Source organism: Emys orbicularis, chromosome 5 (genome assembly GCF_028017835.1).
Source record: "Emys orbicularis isolate rEmyOrb1 chromosome 5, rEmyOrb1.hap1, whole genome shotgun sequence".
Classification (NCBI taxonomy): Eukaryota; Metazoa; Chordata; order Testudines; family Emydidae; genus Emys; species Emys orbicularis.
This window is the reverse complement of record NC_088687.1, coordinates 25,563,613-25,587,209: the sequence shown is the minus strand read 5'-3', so window position 1 is coordinate 25,587,209 and position 23,597 is coordinate 25,563,613. Positions and strand designations below refer to the sequence as shown.

At 41.1% G+C, this 23,597-nt stretch overlaps 1 protein-coding gene across 1 annotated transcript; it reads left to right on the top strand.

Annotated features, from left to right (window-relative positions):
- Positions 1–2,227: 2,227 nt before the first annotated feature.
- IBSP (integrin binding sialoprotein) lies at positions 2,228–13,344 on the top strand. Its single transcript, XM_065405819.1, has 6 exons — positions 2,228–2,281; positions 2,401–2,451; positions 2,565–2,636; positions 6,248–6,298; positions 11,578–11,697; positions 12,757–13,344. Exons 1-6 carry the CDS (start codon positions 2,228–2,230, stop codon positions 13,342–13,344), a joined length of 936 nt encoding a protein of 311 aa, XP_065261891.1.
- Positions 13,345–23,597: the final 10,253 nt, after the last annotated feature.

Below are 23,597 nucleotides of genomic sequence, written 5' to 3'. Positions count from 1 at the left end.
CTGAAGTCTACAGGGCTACACTGATGTATATCTGACTCCTTATGTCTCAGTGTCTTAATGAAATAAGCAGTTGTGCAATTTATGGATATTTTTGCTTTCAGAATCTGTGTTTATTACCGCTTCCAAAGAGAAATCTGTAATTCAGTGAAGAACCACGACAACCACATTAGAACCAAAATCAGACCACTGCAAGTTCTGAAATGTCATGAACTACAGTGCAGTTTCACCCACTTACACAATGTCGGAATTTGGTTCCTAGTGTTTAGATCTCTCTGATTTACTTTTACTGGGGAGGCGGGTGGGTAGGAGTAGGAGTCTGGTAAGATTCCTAATCACCTTAGCACTAAAAGGCAATTTCCCACCAGCTCTCAGAGCTGTCCCAGGTTTAGAGGACTTGAAGAGAAAATTGAATGAGAACTAGAAATGTGTTTCCAGGTCCTGTTCTATAGAACAAGGAAGAAGATACTTCTTCACTTCAATACATAATTGGGTGGATCTGGCAGCGCTGAAGAGGTAGTAGACCTGCTAGCCACTTACCTCAAAGACAGTGGATAATGGAGTCAGCTGTTCCTCAGAAACCCTACAGCAGGCCACTATTTCCCCCTGGAGACAACTAAAAGTTAAGAGAGTTTTGTCCAGAGCCTGTCAAAGTCCTGAGGTCTCAAGCAAGTTTGAGGAAAGGTGCAATAGACCATTATTCAGATCAGGTGCTTCAGGGTCTAAATATCATACAAATATCAGGTGCTCTAAACATAAATATTATGTAAGCCCACATTGTGACCTATATGCTCATTGCTAATCAGCTGACTACCAGGGTTAGAGCAGCTGATTACTTGGAAGGGAGACCTATGAGGAAAACCCACGTTTGGCAGCCCTGATCATGGTGACGTTACCATTCTTACTATAGCGAAACCCCAGCTTGAAGTTAGGAAAATGGGGATACAGGAAGTTCCTTCAAACAAAGATTTTCCTTTAAAAATCTACTTGAGATCATTAAAGTTTCCTTTCAGAAGGATGGAGAAATTAACCCTAAGGAACTGGCCAAATTCCAGGGTGGGTAATTACATGCTACCAATCTAAATATTTCCTCCTGGAATTTCAACATTCTTGCCTTCCTGCACTAAAGTGTTACTTAGTGTTACTGATTTTGTTGACTAATGTGTTGAATAATACAGAAAGTGACTCATTAATATTTTCATGAATTAATGTGACAAGCTTGCTCTGCATAATGTCACCCTATGAATTATTCACGAGGATACAGACAACTGCCAGTTTATTTGTGAAAATGAGTGCAATTCCCAGAGGTTTTGTGAATTCTTATATGAAGGATTATTTGGCCAAGAACTCAAACTAGATGTACATTATTCATTGTAATTGCTCACTATTCATCACTCACTAGTCTCCTGTTTTAAAAATCAAGTTGTCCAATGAGGGAGCAGAAACATTGCATGTGACTTAGAAGCCCAGTCATGCAATGCAAATGAAGGATTAGTTCACAAAGAAAAAAACTGATTAAACATTGTTCACAAACTATTTGGTGAGTACTTGCAAAGGGCAACTACATTCACCAATCAGGATTTGTTAATGAATGATCCATCAACAAAGAAAGAAGGCTACATTCATCAGATAATTTAACTGCAACGAAGTTGCCACGCTCTAGGGGCATATTTACTTGGCAGCTGGAATGGTGCCTCCCAGCCTGGGTAGACAGATTTGTACTAGTTCTGCTCTAGCTGGCGTACTAAAAATAGCAGTGTGGATATTGTAGCATGGACAGCAGCTTGGGCTAACCGCCTGAGTCCATGCCCTCCCAACTCAAGCTCAGATGCTTGTCCATTCCATTGCCTGTGCACTAGTTCCATGCTGCGCTTTTTGGCACACTAGCTCAAGCAGTATTAGTGGGAATCTGTCTACCTAGGCTGGGAGGCACGCCCCCAGCTGCAGTGTAGACATACCCTAAGTGACATAGTCAACCCCAGAAATGGCAGTACTGTATTTCAGTGATGGGAGAAGCGATTCCCCTATGTTTGTCTATCTCCATACAGATATATTTGTGTGTGTGCACGCGCGCGCACGTGTCTGTCTGTCTAAATGTCACTGGGGTATTTCTGGATGAAAATACTGCATAAGTCACTAGCCCAGGAGCTCCCTTGCTGTGCTGATGTTTCATAAATGTGAAGTAAATATACTAACATTACCGTTCTTGTTACTTCCAGAAAATACAACAATGAGGACTGCACTTATCTTTATCTGCCTTTTGGGAATAGCCTGTGCTTTCTCAGTAAGTGACTTCAACAACTGACTAACTCTTCTAGATCATTGATACCACTTGCCAGTGACTTTGCCTTGCTGCTGTTTTTAAGTAGGACAACCATTCATTAACATAACCTTTTCCAACAGGCAAAAAGCTTCTATAGAAGAGCAAAATCAGATGACTCGGAAGAAAACGCGGTATGATATTAGCCTTGTTGGATTATTTTGGTGTATTACAATTACGCTTACTTGTTTCTTAAGCTCCAATACCTGAAACCAAAATTGATTTAGTTTTTTTACTTTTTCGCTAGGTTTTCAAGAACAGACATCGATATTATTTTTACAGATATGCCTATGCCTATCCACCACAGAGAAGATTTCAGGTAAATGCAGCTTTTTAAAAGGAGTTGGCTCCTTAACAGTTTTAATCATTGCCAGTTGCATTATGATCCATACACTTAACACAATTAAATACCTATTGAACAAAAATGATTGCCAATATCAGATAATTTAAAGTTACACCTCTACCCCGATATAACATGACCCGATATAACACGAATTCGGATATAACAGTGCTCCGGGAGGGGGGGGGGCTGATTTTTTGGCTCCCGAGGACAGCATTATATAGGGGTAGAGGTGTATTTAGAACAATTCACATATATTTGAACTCAGTTTTGGCATAAGCAGGAATAATTCCATCTACATCACCTGAAAGCAGTGGAGTTAAACTCATTTGCACCAGGACTGAATTTGGCCTGGGATGTTCCAAAGACAGTTAGGGATGCTAATTTATTCTTATTCAGATGGGTGAACCTAGTCTGCTTCAAGATCCTGCAAATCTCTTAAATTCTCCTTTAGGTGTGTGAAATTTTCTCTCTATAGTTTAAAATGGAGCAAAATGAACCATTCATATTGATTTATATATACAACTGATTCCGTTTTTACAAACAAAAGCCTGTGGGTGAAATTCTTACCTCATGCAACTCAATGGCAAAAATCCCCTGGACTTCAATGGGATCAAGATTTCATTCCAAATGTTTCTCTAGCCAAAACAAAACGATACCAACTATGCTTTACAGACAGAAACCTCCAAAAGCGGAACTGGCACAAGTGTGGGTCCTATAGGGAGTGGGGGTGGGTGGCAGATTCTCAGCTAGTTTAAATATTGTAGCTCCATGGAGCTACAGCAATGCACAACTGCTGATGATCTGGCCTTCTGGGTGGTGTACTTGTACTGGGCCTGATTCTGATCCATTTGTAGTGGTGTAAATTAGGATTAACTCCACTGAAGTCAGCAAATTTATACTAGTGTAAGTCTGGGGTAAGTGAAAGGAGAATCGGGCTCATTATATCCATTTTTTCAGCCACGCTAATTTATGCCCAGGTCCGGCCTTTGATGTTTTGCTGCCAGAGCAAAAAAATATTTTGGCACCCCCCAAATGGCCGAGTTTAAAACAAAAAACAAAACAACCCCTCCCCCCCCAAATGGCTGGGTCAACCAGCCAAGCAGCTGCAGCAACAGGAACAAAAAGAGAGACGAGCAATGTGGTGCCCCTGGAAGTTGCCATCCAGAGCCCCCACCCCTCGGGCTGGCCCTGCTTATGCACAGTTGACTATGGGGTTGGCTGACATTCAGCAATAGTCAGATGTGGGAATGCCCCAGGCACACCTCTTTCTCTCTGGGAACATCCCCCAACATGACCCCAGAACTGGGGGCTGCTGCGGGTAACAGAGGAGAGCCAGTGAATTCCCCAGGAATTCTCCACAGTATCTTTACTGCCTTTTATGCTGTCAGAGCCAGTGGAAAGGAGCTGGAGGGCAGTCATGAAGCGGGCCTGGCACCCAGCTGCCCCCATTGTAACACTTTTGACCAGATTTACAAAGACGAGCTCAGCACCCCAATAAGTTGGGATCTTTTGAACATCTCGCCCACGAGGTTCATGTTCCAAAGACATTTGGTGTGACTCACAAGGGCACTGACACAAAACATGTTATTTAAAAGAGACTCACTGTTATAGAAGATAAAATAATTACACTCATTTTAAAACAGTAAACAAAGGCCACTTAATTCCCAGACCTGTCCAGAACTGTGGCCAGTATCGCCGTATGGATTGCATCCTGCCTGGCGGTACTGCCGAGAATATGACATCATTTACCTCAGTATGGCCTCTGGAAATGGCACAGACTGGCATGGCTCAGGGTTACAGGAAAGCAGGATGTGTAATTGCATAATGCCTCACACAGAAAGGAGACTCTACTGGAAGAAGTAATTTTGCTTATAACTGAAAAAAATAGAAGAAAATAGGAAAAATAGCAGAATTTACTATAAGCTTTTTTAAAAAAAAACACCAGCAGTTTGAAATTATTTTTCATGGACTCAAAATCTGTCTCTTTTGACTGGCATGCAGTTCAATGCAGAGGCACATTCGTAGATTTCCTCTGAAGCTAAAAATGGTCTTGCTTCTGGAAATGATGCCCCAGCAGCACAGTGGTTTGGCGTGTCCCTCTGGTACAAATATATTTTTGTGTGGGCCCATCTCTAGCTCTTACTCACAATGTCAGAGGACAATCCTGTGAACCCATCCTTATCTCGTCCCTAATTATGCTGAACACAAATGTCAATGGACAGAAGATACAAGCTCCAAGGCCAAAAATGCTTGTGGGCTTCCTGGATTTCCCTACACCTTTCCTCTCCCCACCTCCAGAAATAATAGTCACAGTAAAGCCCCTTGTGGAAAGCTAATGCTTTGGTTCCCAGATAATATTAGTAGAAATGTTTGCTGCCTTTATAAGAATTCTTAAGATATCCAGTCAAAACATTACTTACACCCGGGGTGAAAAACTGAATGATGTGAAACCACATCTATTTCAAAGCACATCCGTTCTATCCAGAAATTGATATGGAGGGCTGAGAGTCTAAATTAGTTAAGGCCAGATTCTGGTACCCTTTCTGCCTGCCTAGTAACAAATGTCATAAATCAATGTAATGGCTGAGCAGCGCTTTGAAAGTGTTAAGTGCTGTGTAAGTAATTGGGTGAACCAGGGTGGAAAAGCACAGCGTAGCACTGAATGGTGGCAGGGGAAAGGGAAGATTCTGTCCCCCTATAGCTTATTGTCCAAGGCCTCTATTCTTTTCCATGAAGCTCTGTGGTTACTGGGAGAGTCTGATGGTATATAACAGAGGATAAGTTGTTGGAGAGGCAAGATATTTGGCAGAAGATTTTCTGTAGACAGAAGCAGATTTACAATGAAAATGAGAGGTGAAGCACACAGAGCAGCAATGAAGCTTTTCAGTCCAGCGAGTGGGATGGCTTAGTAGGCTACACACCACTTTTGAAATGTTTAGTCTCCCAGGAGGACAGATTCAATCAGCTCTAGGCCAGTTTGATCCTGCCCTCCATCCTCAATGTACAGAATCTGAGTCCCACAAAATTTTCAGACAAGACTTTAAAAATCTGTCTACTGCGTGTGGACTTTGAAGGACCTATTGATGCCTTTTGAAAGGCTCGGGGCTTATCACTGCACAGAATCATTGTGCAGCAGTGGTGTGCTGGCTGGCGGCTGTGCTCCCCCCTGAAGGTCACTCTCATTCAGTAGGGTGCATGCATATAATCGGTGCTTTGGGATGAAAGGCATTGTCCACATCAGCCATTTTTGGTACAACATGCTCCCCTGAGAAGCTGGTGGAAACATCAGTATAACTGTGGTATACACACACACCTCCCAAGGTTCCATTGACATTACAAACCCTTCTCCACCTGACTCTCCACCACTCTCTGCATCTCAAGTTTCATGTTCACCATCATAAGGTCACCAGAATCCTTTAACTGTCTGGCTAACCTTGTAGATCAATTTTGTAGAATCTTTTCAGTGCTTTATATGCAATCCTCAGAAACACACACACACACACACACACACACTCTTTCCCCCGCCCCACCCCCCAATTTTCTGCAAGCACAGGAAAGGAAATACTCACAATTTTCCCTCTGTTTAGAGCAGTGACTCAGAAGAAGAAGACAGCTCGGAGGAGGAGGAAGAAGAAGGGGTACGTAACTTGCGTGGCCATTGTCAAAACAAACCAAGTAGCACAAAAAAAGCAAACAAAAAATGGGGATGTTTTTATAGTCTGGACTCTGCGAATGATAATGGTCAGGATTGCTAACTACCCACAGGTTTCCATTCTGGACTGCTGCTATGTTTTTTAAGCCCTGAGTCATCTTTTTTTTTTTAAAGGGGGGACTAATCTTTGAGACACAGTCCAGGCTTTCTGGTTCCAAAGGTTTAGAAATGGGCAGGGCTTGATAAAATTACAGAAACAGACCTGCTTCAGGCCTAAGAAGATGAAATACTAATAATGTTCAGCACTTCGATAGTGCCCTTCATCTAAGAACCTCTTTAAAAGAGCACTTTATAAACAACATTGTGAGACAGGTAAGTATTGTTACTAGCTTTTTTACAGATGGGTAAACTGAGGCACTAGCACTGGAAAGTCCTGCTTAACGATTAGACCATAGAACTAGGTTTACTACATTTAGATCAGGATAATTGCAAAGCAAAGACGTTGGGAATTATGGAACTAAACTCTTCTTTCCTTAGAGAGTCTGTGGGCCAGATCCTCAGCTGATGGAAATCTGCAAAGCTCCATTGACAGTAATGTAACATTGTTGATTCACACTAACTGAGGATCTGGCTGTATGTCCAGTTCTTTTGGTTGTATGTGTTTGTGTGGGACATTATGTATAACTCATGCAATCTTCTGCACTGTTCTTGGGTTTGGTGATTCACCAGTCCTTATTTTACCGACACAGAAGTTGTTCTCCTTGTTGGCACACCACAGAATTCTGCAACCTAATCCTTAAGGGAATAAAATGACCCAGAAACAAGAGTGGCCCCAGGGTTAACTCATAAAACAAGCCCATCAACCCAGAAAAGGGAACACTGACTACAGAGAGTACTTCCATCACATAACCATGGGGTGTATTTGCAGTACTAGGAGTTAAGCATCCTCTCCTATTACTATTTACCTTCTAGATTGTGTTGGCTCCTTCAAAACTGATATAATCTCTTGCGTAAATATGTATTTTGGTGTAATACTATTTTTGGAAATGCATATTTTGACCTCGATAGGCAGTAATAGCTTCTTTGCTACCATTATGGTCTCTTGGGTCAATGTGTGCTTAGAGACTACTGTATTTATAACACCGAATTTTTGGCCTGAATGACTGTTATGGGTTACAAAGATGCCATTATATATATTGTGCTTACCTGGCTTTCCACACACTTATACAACAACCATTGGTGTTAATTATACAGGTATCCAGGGAAAGGAATATATTACACTCCTAAATCTACATACTGAAAATAATCATGCAATTTTATTTGCAAATACTTAGGGTTAAATCCTGGGGCATGCTACATGGATGCATAATACCCAAAGGCAGCTGAAAAATCTATATGTCAGGTTCACGGGAGGCAATAATTATCTGAGAGCCTTGTGCATAGAGATTCTGCAACCTATGTGCTGTGGAGATCTCTGCAGCTCAGCACAGGAGAAATGGGGGAAGCGTAAGCAAGACAGGGCACCAGTGTTTCCATACAAAGCATAAATCTACAGGATTGAAACCCCACAAGCAGGAGAACAAACAGTGGACCTTACCCCCCACTCACCTCCATAGCATGTATTAGTAGCTGTGGCCCAGCTAACCAGATATCCTGACTTGTTGAGTCTGAGTCCATTCCTCAGTCCTGTGGGGCTTTCATGCGGAGCAAGGTGTACCTTCTTTGCTCTGTTTCCATTAATTTGACCTTTCATGCTCATAGTCAGCAAACCAGGATTCTAAACAGAGTAACTCATTTGAAATTTATTTCCCAATTGGTATCTTTGTTGGCAGAGAAGACGAAACTGGAACTGTGATGGCGAATAAATTGCCCTATCCGTTTGAGAGAAAAGAGGAAAATATATTTCAAAATACCTCCCCAAACATGCCCCTTGTGGAGGAGTGCAAATAGCTTAAACATTTAGAGACTAGCACAGCTAAGATTTTCCAAAGTGAGGAGTGATTTTTTGGGTGCCTAACATGAGAGGCTTTAAAGGGGCCTGATTTTCAGAACATGCTGAGCACTCACCCCTTGAAAGTCTCTCAAGTTGAACACCCACAAACTGAGACACCCAGAACCATTAGTCTGTATTGAAAATGTAAGCCTATATTTAGAGATGGGTCTTATCTGGAAAGGGCTTCAACATGGTCTCTGTTCCGGTGGGCACAATATTAATATGGGTGCATTGCAGTTGCCATCAGGTAGGTGAGCATTTAATCTCTAACTTTGAGTTTACAGTTATTCACAAGGATAAAAATGATATCCACAAAAATAGAGGCCACATTTTAAAAGGCAGGGCATTACCATGTATATTGTGTCTGTATTCATCTGTAGGAATAATACTGTCATATAAAAACAATTCCTCTATTATCTACCTGCCAAGACTAGAGTCAGGTTTCTGCCTTTCCTTTGGGAAGTGTTGATGACATGCAGACAACCTGGAGCAGAGGCAGAATCTGCATGCTGAAACTGTTTAGGTGTTGGTGATATAAAAAACTCTGGCAGGAGAAACCCAGAGCCCTGAAAGCATAAAACCAGGTCCTGGCCGGTTTAAAAAAACAACAACAACAAAAAATAACCCTCTAACTTCTCCTTTAAAGTGCTTTTACTTGTAATTCTTAAATCTTCTTATGAATTTTGTTTACATGACTTGAGGTTTCAGATAGTCATTTCTGAAGTGAACCAAAGTGGCTTGAAGAAACATTGACTTTATTCTCTATTGTTTTTTAAAAAGTGGTTTCCAGCTAAGACAATTCTGTGGCATGCTTTAGCCTTAAAGGCAGTGGAGAGAAAGATAATTTATAATGAAAAGGCAGAACCTCAGCAATGGCTATATAAATAGCATAACTACAATAATTATTTTATTGGGCCCATGACAACCTCTGATTCCTATCCACACAGACAACCACACCATGCAATTTGGTGGCTCTTTCAACAGAGTGGAAAATAACTTAAGTTTTAACTGGCACTAAATTAACCCAAGATTTGAGGTTCACCTTCCTTGATTCCTCTTTAGATACTGAGCAGTGTGTGTTGAAGGTGATCACATTAGACTGGTCCTCTCTTTAGTATTGTACTACTGGTCATATAAACAAGGCAGTCTGCAGAAGATAGGGGGAAATCTCTGAAATTCTTACAGATTCTAACACTATAATTGGCTGTGTGCAAAAATAAGAAAGAAAAATTGAGCCAGGCTTGCCAGAGGAACAAGAGGAATTACTAAAAGTAGGGTGACCAGATGTCCCAATTTTATAGGGACAGTCCTGATATTTGGGGCTTTGTGTTATATAGGTTCCTGTTAACCCCCACCCCCGTCCTGATTTTTCATACTTGCTGTCTGGTCACCCTAACTAAAAGAACCAGCACAAGCACCATGTATCTATCTATGATTTAAGAAATAGGTTTCTCTCTTCCCCAATCTCAGCCTTGAGAACAGGTGAAGCTAGCTATCAGTAGCCTCAGAAGTCAAATGTCCCTCCCATTCAACTGAGCACTAAAACTAGACACTCAGCTCTTCAGTCCACTTCCCCCGGAAGCCAGGGACTTCACTTCCACCCCAAGGATAGGATCCATCACCAGACCTTTAATATTTTTTTTCCTCCACAGCCCTCTTGGTAGCCAGAATAGATCGATACACAGCTGTTTTATTGTAATGTGTTAGAGATAGAAAACAAACCTCAAAAGTCAGTCTGGCAGAAGCGGGCCCCCTATATCATTTTTATTTGTTCATTACAATTTTTCACTCTTCCCCCTCTGCTTCTTTGTCATTGTGTCTCTATATTTTTTCAATCTTCCCAACAATCTGATCCACTTTGCACTTTATTTCTTCAATGGTGTTTTTTTCATCTGCTCACTTTTCCAGAGATGCTCCAAAGCAGAAAGCAAACTCATTAATGTCTGAGTTCAAATCAAAACTTTCAACCCCACTATGTTTGAGTGCATTTGAAGTTAGGCAAAACAAGTTCACCCATCCCTACTTCAAAGCTTGATTTGGTTCTTTGAAATGATATACTTTGTTAAACAAGAAACAAAAACAAAAACATTCAGCTTCAGTCACTGACGTGTAATTACAAAGGAAGGATGGGACTAGTTTTGGTTTTCATTGAAGTCTCAAAACAAAAATTCCTGGGAAAATACAAAACCCAAAGTAGTCCCCATTTTCTGAGCAGAGTTAACAGTTCTTTGGGATGTTGTGTGATCGTGAATGGGATTTTGGTGGTCAGTTAGAGGATCGCTATATTAAGATATGGTCTACACTGTGAAAAAAGTTGGAAAAACCTCAGCTCTAGAAACACAAAACCAGAAGTGGTCCCAATTGTCCATTGTTCAAGTAGCATATTTAAATTCACACAAACCCAGAGTCTTACTTGAACTGGTCATTATGTAATTACAATTACTACATGCACTACAGCTGTAACTGCTTGTACATTGGGTTGCAAGTGCATGTGCTTTTTAGCACTTGCAACTAACTGCATACATGCAGATTTAACAGTTTAGCCATAGGGCTTACATTTTACCACAGAGACAGGGGTGCTGGATCCATTTTTATGGTGGGGGTGCTGAGAGCCATTGAACCAAACTGTAAACCCCGTATATGATGGAAACCACTTCAAGCCAGAGGGTGTGACAGCACCCCCAGCACCCCTAGTTCCAGCAATATGCATAGAGATACAAAATTTCACATGCAGCTGTGACTACTAAATGGCCACTTGTGCATTATATGTGCATAATACTAATGTAGATAAATAATCCTGGTAGCTGAACACACCAACTCAGGCGTCTTCTAGAAAAAATGTGCCCGTTAAGGTGAAATTATTAAAGCATCCTCTACACCTCATTACTAAATTTGTGCTTGTAATTTTGTTCACACAATCATTTCCTCCTGCAGATAATGGGATTTTCATGCAAGCTGTTTGTTTAGATTTGCAGATGACTGTGCACACTCAAGTTTGAGGCTGCTTTTGAAAACAGAGCTCTAAAATTATTTGTTCTTGAACTCCACAGCCAAGACACAAATTCGGGATTCTCTGTTTTCCCTGCAAGGATTGGCATCGCAAGCTCCTAAGAAAGAGTGCTTTCCTTCAGTATTTAAGGCAGACAGAGCAAGGGCAGAAGGGAAAAACAATTCCCTCTATTGAAATGTTTACTGCTCACGTGATGAGATTATTTTTATATCTCTGTCGAAACTAAAACAGCCTCTGTGACCAGTGTCATGTAATATCTCAGCAGGAGCAGTCAAACGAAGGAAACAATGGAGAGAATGAAGGTGAAGAATCTACTACAGAGGCTCCCACTGCTGTAGGCAAGAAAGACCTTGGTACAGGAGAAACCAAAATCCCTACGAAGGTAATATTTGCAACCCTCCAGTAAGCTTATAAATACAATGAAGCCAGTACAAAAGGCTGTCCCCCCCACCCCAGCCCCAATAGACTGGCCCAAGGAATCCCAAAATACATTGAGCTTGATTCTCTGCTCACCCGTTTTACACCGGTGTAACTCAATGGACTCCTGATTTACGCTGGAGAACAGGCCCACTAAATACAGTTCAGCTCCTTCTTTATTAGACGGTTCCCATTGTTAAACCCCAATTTGTGTCATAACCATTAGTAGTAGTTTCCAAGAGCTCCTATAGGCTTAGACCAGGTAAGGGCCCTCACTATGGTAGGCACCATACAAAACACATATATGCTGACAGCTTACAATTTGAAGGCAGGCTTTACGGTGCCTTAATGTCTTTCTGTTCCCAAAAAGCAGGGGGAAATACCAGTGCTATAAAATATAGTCTGTATTCAATGCTTCTTAGTCTGGAGCACATTCAGCTTTTTGGTGTGGGCTTAGGAGCCAGTGGATGATATGCCTAGCTATATCTGCTGGGAGGTAAACATCCTGAAAGGAGTCTCTGTCTGCAACCATGTATTACCAGCTCCTCAGCTAGTGTAAGTCAGTGGAGTCCACATGTGCCTTTCAGATGGGCACAATGCCTTTTGCATGTTCCTAATTGCACTGGGAGTAATTTTGTCTTTCCCATTTTGAAAGCTCTATCATATTGCTGCCCAGTGGGCCAGCCAGCTTACAAGCCACTGTGGGTGGGTGTGAGTAGAGAGCCATACCTCTGCTTACTTCCCAGCCATTTCCCCCTAGAGTGGGGGAAGCTTTTGGAATGCAGTCCTTGCACCACCCCCACCCCCAAGTGACTGAGTTGCAACTGTGACCACCCCTTACATGGGCCAGGCAAGAAGCCAGGAGGGAATCCTTCCTCCCTCCTACCCATGTGTGGTCCATTAGGGCAAGACACACGTCGCCTGAAGGGTCTGGCCCCATGTTAAAAGTTTTCGAATGACTGTGTCTTTCCCTTGTCTATTTATCCCTTTGTAAATTTGAACTCTTTTGCTGTATGTGACACAGGAGCAAGACAGCCAAGGTCCTGAGAATGCTGAAACGGGCGAAAGCCCTAAAAAAGTGGGGGGAGGCAAAGCTCCCGGAAAAGGCGGGAAGAGCGAAGGCTCTGAAGGCTCTGAAGGCGAAGAAGACAGCGATGAAAACGAGGAGGAGGAAAATGAAGAAGAGGAGGAGGAAACTGAAAAAGTGGATGAGAACGGCAATGGCGGCAATGGCACGAGCACCAATGGTACGGACACAGAGAATGGGAATGGTGGCAAGGGAGAGGCTGAAGAGGAGGAGGAAGAGAATGGAAGTGAAGCCACAACCATTGTCATCACCACCCCGACAGATCCGGGGCTAGATGACACCACGCCTACTGAGGATCAGGGCGTTTATGACACCACCACCGCTGGGGATCTGTGGGGTTATGAAAATGGAGAAACCACCTCCACGGGCTATGAAAATGGCTACGAAAGCCAAACAGATTATAACGACGGCAGGGAGAACGGGTATCCCCGAGGGGACAGCTACAGAACATATGAGGATGAATATGGCTACTACAAGGGGCATGGGTATGATGTATATGGCCATGATTACTATTACAATCAATGAACAGCAAGACCATGATTGATATTGTTAATGCTAATACTCTGCATGGCAATTGTTTTCAACGTTCTCAGGAAGGTGCAGCAAAATGTAACACGATGCCTGTAAAAAAACGGGAGGGGGAGGACCCATCTTTAATGAGTGGCATTACTGCTAACTACTAAAATGTGCTCTTTGTTAAAGACATGCTTTTGGACATTATATACGCTCCTGGGGTTTGTAGATTTTTAATCCTGGTGCTGAGGAATATTGTGTGTCAGGTGGAATGATCCAATGAGTTTTGTTGTATACTATATATTTGCAGTGTGTCTATCCATTGTTTATATTAAAGTCAAAATGAATTTTAAAGCAACCAAAATGACCAACATGTTGTAAGGAAGAAGAAATGACTTTTAAATTATCTGCCCAATACCATGTCACTTGCTAGTTTTCCACTAACAGGATCAAATGCTCAGCTGGTGTAAATCAGCAGAGCTGCACTAGAGACAAAGGAGCTACATCAGTTTTTACCAGCTGAGGATGTGCCTCGCTGTGTTTGGAGACTGACTTATTCCTGTCTCTCCCCAGGCCAAAATGCACACAAAACACACTGGCAAGAGGAAATGATTGATTAAAAATAGAAAAACGTCTCTAGACTAACCTCCGACTAATTGAAGGGCCCTCTTTTAGGGAATACTTTATCAACAGATTCACAGTTGTCCTGCTGGCATTATAAGAAGATATGGCACTGACCTAGTGCAACTGAGATGAACCTGTACAATTTGGAGTCAGGGAAAATCTTACATTATATTTCATTGCTAAGTTAAATGATCAGACATCAAGGCCATACCATATCAATTAGCATACAATGGGCTAAATTCTTCTTTATGTTATGCTGATGCAAATCCAGAATAACCCTCTTGTCTTTAATAGTTACTCCAGATTTATATACCAGTGTAGCAAAGAAAAGAGTTTGGCTGTAAAATCATAACTGCGTCCTGACAGTTTCTATGGTGTGATAAGGATGGTACTGTGGTTAAGGCAAAGAAAGGACTTTTGGCTAAGGCACATAGGACCTTCTTACGAGGTTCAGGGTGCAATCCAGACCAGCAAAAGTCTGTGTCACCACTTGCCCTGCAACATGGGTGCTTTACAACACTTTGCTGCTGTAGCTGCCAGCCAGGGACGCTCACAACCAACCTACAAGCCTGAAGTGCCTTTGTGCTGGACAGCCCTGGTTCAGCAGCTCTGAACCTATAAGCCTGTCTACAGCCCCGCTCGGTACCCCCACCTGTTAGCCTGATAGTTTTGTTTGCCTAATATGTGCAAATGGACTTTCATTGTCTTTGTCCGAACACCACACTGGTCAGAGAATCGAATACACAGTCCTTTGTCTAGGGCAAACCTGTTTACCAACACCTCCTGACATGCCTGCTTTAAACACACTTGAGTCATAATTCCAGCATATATCTCTTAATGCACACGCCGTATGCACCTCACACATGAACTTTAGTGATCAGTGAGTTATTAGTTTTCAGATGATACCTTTCAAGGCATACTGTGTACAAAAATTATTACAATGGTGAATAGGCTGTGAATACAGGAGTGTCCAGGGTCACACACTTCCCTTACAAAGCTGCAGGAGAGTTACCCACTGGCTGACTCGGAGGCAGCAGGTCAGAGCCCTCTTTCCTGGACGGGGCATCTGCCACCACATTTTATTTCCCCTTTTTATAGAAGAAACCTGTTTTGTCACCCTTGTGTACAGTCTCCAGGACACTATACCAGAGAATATCCATAATTTCACCTACTGAGTTGTTACAAACATTTCACAGTAACATTAATGACCAGTGTGTGAGGTGTAATGAGTATGTCAGGCCTGACAAGAGTTGCTGACACAGTAGTGAATCACCAATGGGCCTTTGTGACACAGTTCTAATTTTCAAAAACCACGTGTCCCAACTGCACGCTCAATTCCTGCATGAAATTCCTGCAGTTTTGCACACAGATACGTCATTCACACACAAGTGGCTAGTTCTTTGTTTAATTTTGCAGTTTTGAAAAATCAGGAAAGCCCAGGAGGATGTGAATAAGCCTGGTAGGGTTAGGATTACTCCAAATGGCTGAGTGAAGGGGAGAGGCAAACATAAGCAACCCAGTGGTTGACAGTGGTTAGTCAGCTGCTGTGCCATGACCACTGCTTTTCTTGCTGACCAATAGTGTCTCATCGTTACTTTGGGCTCCCCAGTCTCTATTTCTTATATTTGCACTGTAAGCTCTTCGGGCAGAGACCATCTTTTGATTCTGTGTTTGCACAGTGCCTAGCACAATGGGGCCCTGATCCATGACTCAGGGTCCTAGGTATTATTGCAATACAATCCAACAAACAATCAACGAAAATGCAGAGAAAGGAAGTGAGATGCATAGCTGTGAATGGAGAGAAGAAAAAGGAAGTAAGGAGTGATACACTTAGTACCAATGTGGACACAAGAACAAATGGATATAAACTGGACATTAGGAAGTTTAGACTTGAAATTAGATGAAGGTTTCTAACCATTCGAGGAGTGAAGTTCTGGAACAGCCTTCCAAGGGGAGTAGTGGGGGCAAAAGACATATCTGGCTTCAAGACTAAGCTTGATAAGTTTATGGAGGAGATGGTTTGATGGGATAGCCTAATTTTGGCAATTAATTGATCTTTGATTATTAGCAGATTATTAGCAGCCATTATGCCCAATGGCTTGTGATGGGATATTAGATGGGGTGGGATCTGAGTTACTACAGAGAATTCTTTCCTGGGTGCTGGCTGGTGAGTCTTGCCCACATGCTCAGGGTTTAACTGATCGCCATATTGGGGGTCGGGAAGGAATTTTCCTCCAGGGCAGATTGGTAGAGGCCCTGGAGGTTTTTTGCCTTCCTCTGCAGCGTGGGGCACGGGTCACTTGCTGGAGGATTCTCTGCACCTTGAGGTCTTTCAACCATGATTTGAGGACTTCAATAACTCAGACATAGGTTAGGGATTTGTTACAGGAGTGGGTGGGTGAGATTCTGTGGTCTGCGTTGTGCAGGAGATCAGACTAGATGATCATAATGGTCCCTTCTGACCTTAAAGTCTATGAGTCTATATTAAAGAGAGTCTGTAGGAAGGTGAGAGATCATTATTTTGAGTTTACATTAGATATGGATGAACTCTCTCTTCATCCCAGAACATCTTTTCAGGCATAGGGAGAAGTTACAATGTTGCCATTCATTGTTGTCCATGGCTTGTTCCTCCACTGAGCCCAACTCGGTCATAGAATCGTAGGACTGGAAGGGACCTCGAGAGAGAGGTCATCTAGTTCAGACCCCTGCACTCATGGCAGGACTAAGTATTATCTAGACCATCCCTGACAGGAGTTTGTATAACCTGCTCTTAAATATCTCCAATGATGGAGAGTCCACAACCTCCCCAGGCAATTTATTCCAGAGCTTAACCACCCTGACAGTAAGGAAGTTTTTCCTAATGTCCAACCTAAACTTCCCTTGCTGCAATTTAAGCCCATTGCTTCTTGTCCTATCCTCAGAGGTTAAGAAGAACAATTCTTATCCCTCCTCCTTGTAACAACCTTTTATGTACTTGAAAACTGTTATGTCCCCCCTCAGTCTTCTCTTCTCCAGACTAAACAAACCTAATTTTCTCAATCTTCCCCCATGGGTCATGTTTTGTAGACATTTAATCATTTTTGTTGCTCTTCTCTGGACTTTCTCCAATTTGTCCACATCTTTCCTGAAATGTGGTGCCCAGAACTGGACACAATACTCCAGTTGAGGCCTAATCAGCATGGAGTAAAGAGGAAGAATTACTTCTCGTATCTTGCTTATAACACTCCTGCTAATACATGCCAAAATGATGTTTGCTTTTTTTACAACAGTTTTACACCGTTGACTCATATTTAGCTTATGTCCACTATGACCCCCAGATCCTTTTCCGCAGGACTCCTTCCTAAGCAGTCATTTCCCATTTTGTATGTGTGCAACTGATTGTTCCTTCCTAAATGGAGTACTTTGTATTTGTCCTTATTGAATTTCATCCTATTTACTTCAGACCATTTCTCCAGATCATTTTGAATTTTAATTCTATCCTCCGAAGCACTTGCAACCCCTCCCAGCTTGGTATCAGCCACAAACTTTATACGTGTACTCTCTGTGCCATTATCTAAATCATTGATGAAGATATTGAACAGAACTGGACCCAGAACGGATCCCTGTGGGACCCCACTCATTATGCCTGTCCAGCATGACTGGAACCACTGATAACTACTCTCTGGGAACAGTTTTCCAACCAGTTTTGCACCCACCCACCTTATAAGTAACTCCATCTAGGTTGCATTTCCCTAGTTTGTTTATGAGACGGTCATGCGAGACAGTATCAAAAGCTTTACTAAAGTCAAGATATAAGATTACTAAAGTCAAGTCATGTCCCCACATACGATATCCTGCCATCTAGTCGGTGGTTGTCTCTAGGTCCGACTGACCTTGGTTGCATTTGCATTATTTTCTTTGGCATTCTATCATCTGTCTTCTGCAGCGCTCACACCATTGTAAACTTTTTGATTGTTACCAATATCATACCCTGACTTCACATTTTGAGACCTATCAGCAGTTTTTAATGCATTTAATGTATATCTTGTTGATTCTACCTTGTGCTTTGAGATGCACAATCTGATTATTGGCAATGCTTGGTTTCCTCACAAAGACATGCAGAAGGTTACCTGGAATTCACTAGATGGCAAAACCAAAAACCCAGACTGATCACATTATCAGTAAGATGTACATCTGGTCACTGTTGGATGTCAGAATCCATACAAGTGCCAGGTGTAGCAGTGATCATGAACTACAAATGGAAAGATTAAGTTAAAGATGAAGAAAAAGACGGGTGCAAATGGAACTAAAGTTGATCATGATAAATTAAAGATTATCTCTGTGAAGAAGGCATACAACGTGGCGCTTGGAGAGTATTTTAGGCCATTCATTTGTGCTAATGAAGAAGTCTCATTACAGATCAGATAGGAAATATTCAAAGCAGTGATACAAAACACAGCGATCCTGGAAGGTATAAGCAAACAGGGAAAAACTGGAAAAGCAACAAAACAAGAACATTACAGGAAAAGTGCAAACAAGCCAATACCTCTGGAAAAGTGGAAGAAGTAAAACCATTCTGCAAAGCGGTGAAGAAATCACGAATATTGGGACAAGCATACATTTTGAAAAGAAGAGGCTCAACAACTAGAGGAGAAATCAAGAAAACAAAATATGAAAACAATATACAAAAAAGGTTAGGTTGTATGGATGAACTATATGTAATAAAAAGTTAACTGACTCAAAATTCGTGCTTTTTGTTACAAATTTGACAATGAGCACAGGTTTGTGAAACATTTTGCAAAGGTTTGAACATTTTTGTTTAAAAGCAAAACGTGGCCATTTTTCATTGACAATGACCCGATTTTCAAGCAAACATAAGTCTTTTTCCAAGCTAAAAGGGGCAAAAATGAGTCTGCTTATCGAATAAACATAGCAGCTGCATCAAAGAGACATATAAATATATGCTTTTAACATACTTTCATTGTGAAAATAGCCATTTTGTCCAAATAGCAGATAAAGCTAAATTGGAGGAGAGGTGAAATCACTGGGAATGGGGAGCATTTTTCAGATGAAAACAAAATGTTAACTTTTGCACAACTTCATCTCTCTTATATATAGCGTCTTTGTCTGAGGATCTAAAAGGGCTGAAGAGCTGATTACATCACCCCTCTAAAGTAGGTAGATATTATATACATTTAACAGATGGGGAAAGTGAGGCCTGGTATGTAAAGTGATATCACCTATATCAAACATTGCATGCTCATAGAAGAGCTGTAAATAGATTAGAATAGAGGCCCGACCCACAGTCTCCTGCTCTGACCACTTGACAACACTCCCTTGTCTTTAACTTCATTCCCTTCCATGTATCTTCTGTGGTAAACATGCTGAAAGTTGCCACACACCTCTTATTAATCACATAAGTGAAAGCACAAGTCCTAAAATCTATTCTAATTACTGAACAGTTTAAACTTCAAAATAGATATTTATATACTGTACTTTCCATTTATTCAACTAGATGGAACATTTGATAGCTGCCTTTTACCACAAAAACATTTTTAGAGTAAAATTACCCCCCATAGTTATCTGTGGGCACTTCTAGTTCTGACAAATTGTTTGCTGGTGCTAAGGAAGCAAGAGCTGATTGGCTACTGGAAATTATAACAAACTTTACATTTCAGCAAAGTGCACAAAGCCTACAAAGTCTTCTGAAGAGATCTTGCATTCTGAAGATAAAAAGGTAATTTCCCTTGCCCCACTGCCCTATTGCCTTTTGACATTTCATTTTTCCCTGCAAGCATAAATCTATTGATTAATGAAATGAAGCTGATAAACAGTAGCTGAACTTAGTCTAGGCAGTGCATAATTTGCTTAATGCATGCCAAAGAGAATATAATATATAGAAATGTCTGTATATAAGTGATAAAGTATGGTTTTTCTGCAGGTGTTTTATATATAAGCATTAATGTAACAAGAATAATTCATGGACTAGACCTGTAAAATCCACCAATGACCAAGCAGGACAAAAGGAATATGCTAACAAGCATTAATAAACACATTATTTGTGTTTCTATTTACATATATCACAGACATTTGGCACCTGGCTTTTATTAGTTTTGGTCCAGCAATTAGCAGTACTCAGAAGAGATAATATTAGTGAAAGCTTTTTACAATAGATTAATTTAGAATTATAATGAAGCACATGCTAAATTAATTACTTCAGTTATGATTATATTTCTTTCCTTGCACATGTTAATGTACTTATTTGTTTACAACATTCCCCAGAACCTCTTTCATAAAAACTGATCTTTAACAAGGGGTGTATAACAATACCTTAAATAACTTTAATGTCAGATACAAAACTATATCACTATAACACTGAGCTGACATATACTTAGGGTGACCAGATGTCCCTATTTTATAGGGACAGTCCCAATATTTGGGGCTTTTTCTTATATAGGCGCCTATTACCCTCTACCCCCTGTCCCGATTTTTCACACTTGCTGCCTGGTCACCCTACATATACTACACATTGTAAGATACACACACACACACACACACACACACACACCATATTACTTTGTTCTGAAACAACAACAATCCCTGCCATTACAGGCTTCTCTGAGAGAGACAGAGCCACAGCAGGGTTAGGTACCAAAGGTCAGAGCACACAAGGGACATCTAGGTAAGTTAATCACCATTGAACTGCCTTTGGTCACTACTGCTCTGGAGTGTATGAGAACCAGAGATTCAGAGGAGAATGATTCCATGTTCTGTTACCGGTCCCTCTCAGACATCCAGTCTCTTCAGAGCAAGTTTTTTACTTCTGAGGAAGTTACTGTAAGTCACCTACAGACACTTCTTATAATGCTTATGATGATTCACTGCACATCTCTAGAAAAATGAAACTAGGTGAAGCCAGTTGGAAGAAAACTTTAATTACTTTCCTTCTTTTATTTCCTCTCACCCAAAAAGAAATTCAAACAGGCCCCATTTTGAGGTTTCAGGAAGTTCTTCCCTCCTGTACACAACACTTTAATTGTCATGGAATACTACAATTTATATTTGAGATAAAAACACGTGTCAAATAATGTATTGCTCTGTGTCCTTAGGAATCTCTGAAGATGAAAGTTTCCCTCTTGTGCCTGTGCCTCTTTAGCGTAGCCTGTGCCGAACCAGTGAGTATTTCTTTCTTTGGCTTCTAGATGTATATTTAGCATGGCACGAGACAGTAACCTGTCACAGCACAGTCAGAAGGGATCAGAATTGCCAACATCACCATTTCTGCATTAAATTAAAAAACAACAAAGAACCAGGGAAAACACCTACTCTGGTGGGTGTCTTTTACATTCCAAATATTCATTCAGTCGTTTTGTGAAACAAAGCGAACACCATACATTAACCATATCCTGGCAGGTATTAGGAAGTTTCAATGCCACTGGTGGAAATTATTTTTTTCCAGTTTTCTTATGACAAGTCTCTATCTATGATAAGTGCCACAGCTTTTTATAGTCACAGTAACTGAAGTGAACCAAGCAATAAAATGGACTTCATAACATAGTTGTCTAATATATCATGTTAACGTCATTTTTTGCAGATCAAGACTTTTTGCAGGTCTTCATCCAAAGCCCACTGAAGTCAGCAGGAATCTCTCCATGAACTTCCATGGGTTTTGGATCAGGCTCATTTGCTTTTTATATCGGCACTGGGGAGACTAATAAAAAGGCAAGCTGCTGAGGAAGTATGCCCACGTTATTAATCACAATGGGGTGGATGGAACAAACGTCTTTACAGTGAATCCCTATAGTCCTTTCATTTTATGGGCATGAAATATTGTTAAAACAAAAGATAAACTAAGATAAAAGTGTTTACTAATCTTCTGTGTTTAAAATGTTTTGTAATTTTTTGCCATGAACTATTCCCAACCACAATATATTTGGAATATAATGGCAAAACCCAACATCTTAAATACATGGTCTAATTCTGCCCTCAAATACATGGTTGCAACTCCTAATGGGGTTGAGCAGGGATAGGAACAAATCCATTAGGTAGAATTAAGGCCCATAATATGTATAAATTACTGTCTGATTTACAGCCTGTACAACCCAATCATCTTCAATAGATTGCCTGGAGGGAGGGATGTAAGTTACAGCAGAATTTTGACAAATGTAGTTACAGTGGTTACTGTTACCAAATAGAGCTGGTTAAATAATATTCACTAAATAATTTATTTAATGCATTCCATTATATTTTTCAAACAAATTATTCAACATCTATAGCATTTTCCCATTTGAATATATTCACTAGTAATTGAATAATTCAAAATATTAAATATTTTGGAACATTTTTCTAGGTAACTTCCACTTACTCAAAAATGGGCCCATTTTGAGGGTATTTAATTTGAAATTGCCCTGTAGAGGAGTACAGTGACACAAAGGAAAGTAATTAGACAACTGTTTTACTCGCTGCCTTTTTACAGTAGTTTCACCCCATATTAATGGCTTTCATACTATTCTGGTCAGTTTGTTTTCTACCTCTTGTTAAAATCGCAGCAACTGAGTGTTGATGCTCAAGGGGTTCCTTGTTTGCTAGTTTAAATGCCACACGGTTGTCACTAAAGTACTTAAACAGCACGGGAAGGATTTTCAAACGCTCTGGGCAATGGTCTAACCTTGCTCTCACTGAAGTTAAGGGGAATTTTACCATAGATTTTGATGGGAGCAGAGTTAGGCTGACACTGAGTGCTTTTGAAAATTCCACCCAATATGGAGTTTACTGTGAAATTTATTGTAGCCAATTTAGGCACATGGCTATTTTGCTGTGGGGGATGGGCACACTTCACTAGACCTCTGTAGCTGGTTAGACTAGCCCTCCTTCCTCCCATAACTGTGTGTGGCTAGACACCTCAGGATGCCATTTCCCATGTGATGAGGCCACTACTCTTTGCCTGCCTTATAGGAACACTATCCCTGATGCATAATCTATCATAAGCCAGTTGTATAAGGCTCAATCACGTTTCTGTAATGGTCCTAAACATGGGACGGTCCTAGCTACACTTACGCAGTTTTCAGCACCAGGGAGTTGCACCAGTTGCTGACACCTGTTGTGACATTTGATATATAATGAAAATGGTTCCCACTAGCTTCCCTCCCAAATGGATACCATAGGCCAGAGCCTCAGCTAATGTAAATTGGCATTGCTCCACTGAAGTGAATGGTGCTACACCAGTTTACACCAGCTAAGTCATCTCGAACTTTCAAGACTTATAGAACTTTCACCAGCTATCCCTCAGTTATTAGAAAAAAGAAGCATCATCATTGCTGTACTTTACAGGCATCTTTTTGCAGCAGCCTGCAGTGTCAGAAAAACCATTTACCACCTTCACCCTCCAGTAACGTGTATGAGCACCCATAACACGGGTCTGATTCCCTTGTATCAAATCCTGTCAGATGCCTATAAAAGACTGAGGAATGCTGTTAAATAAGAATTAATTTATTATTGCACCCAAAGAAATTATTGTCTGACATCAGGTTAGTCAAGGAGGACAGGCAAACTAACAAAAGGTATCTGACATAAGCACACATCCTTGCTCCCAAGAATTCACTCCTCTTTTTCCTCCTTTCCCCAATTAACATTCTGAATAACCTGGCACAGAGCATCTCATC

Excerpts from the sequence above, each read along its gene's own strand:
- IBSP (XM_065405819.1), top strand. The coding sequence starts at position 2,228 with ATGAGGACTGCACTTATCTTTATCTGCCTTTTGGGAATAGCCTGTGCT. Across the intron at positions 2,282-2,400 it reads GAATAGCCTGTGCTTTCTCA|GCAAAAAGCTTCTATAGAAG; the intron begins GTAAGTGACTTC and ends CTTTTCCAACAG. Across the intron at positions 6,299-11,577 it reads AGGAGGAGGAAGAAGAAGGG|CAGGAGCAGTCAAACGAAGG; the intron begins GTACGTAACTTG and ends GTAATATCTCAG.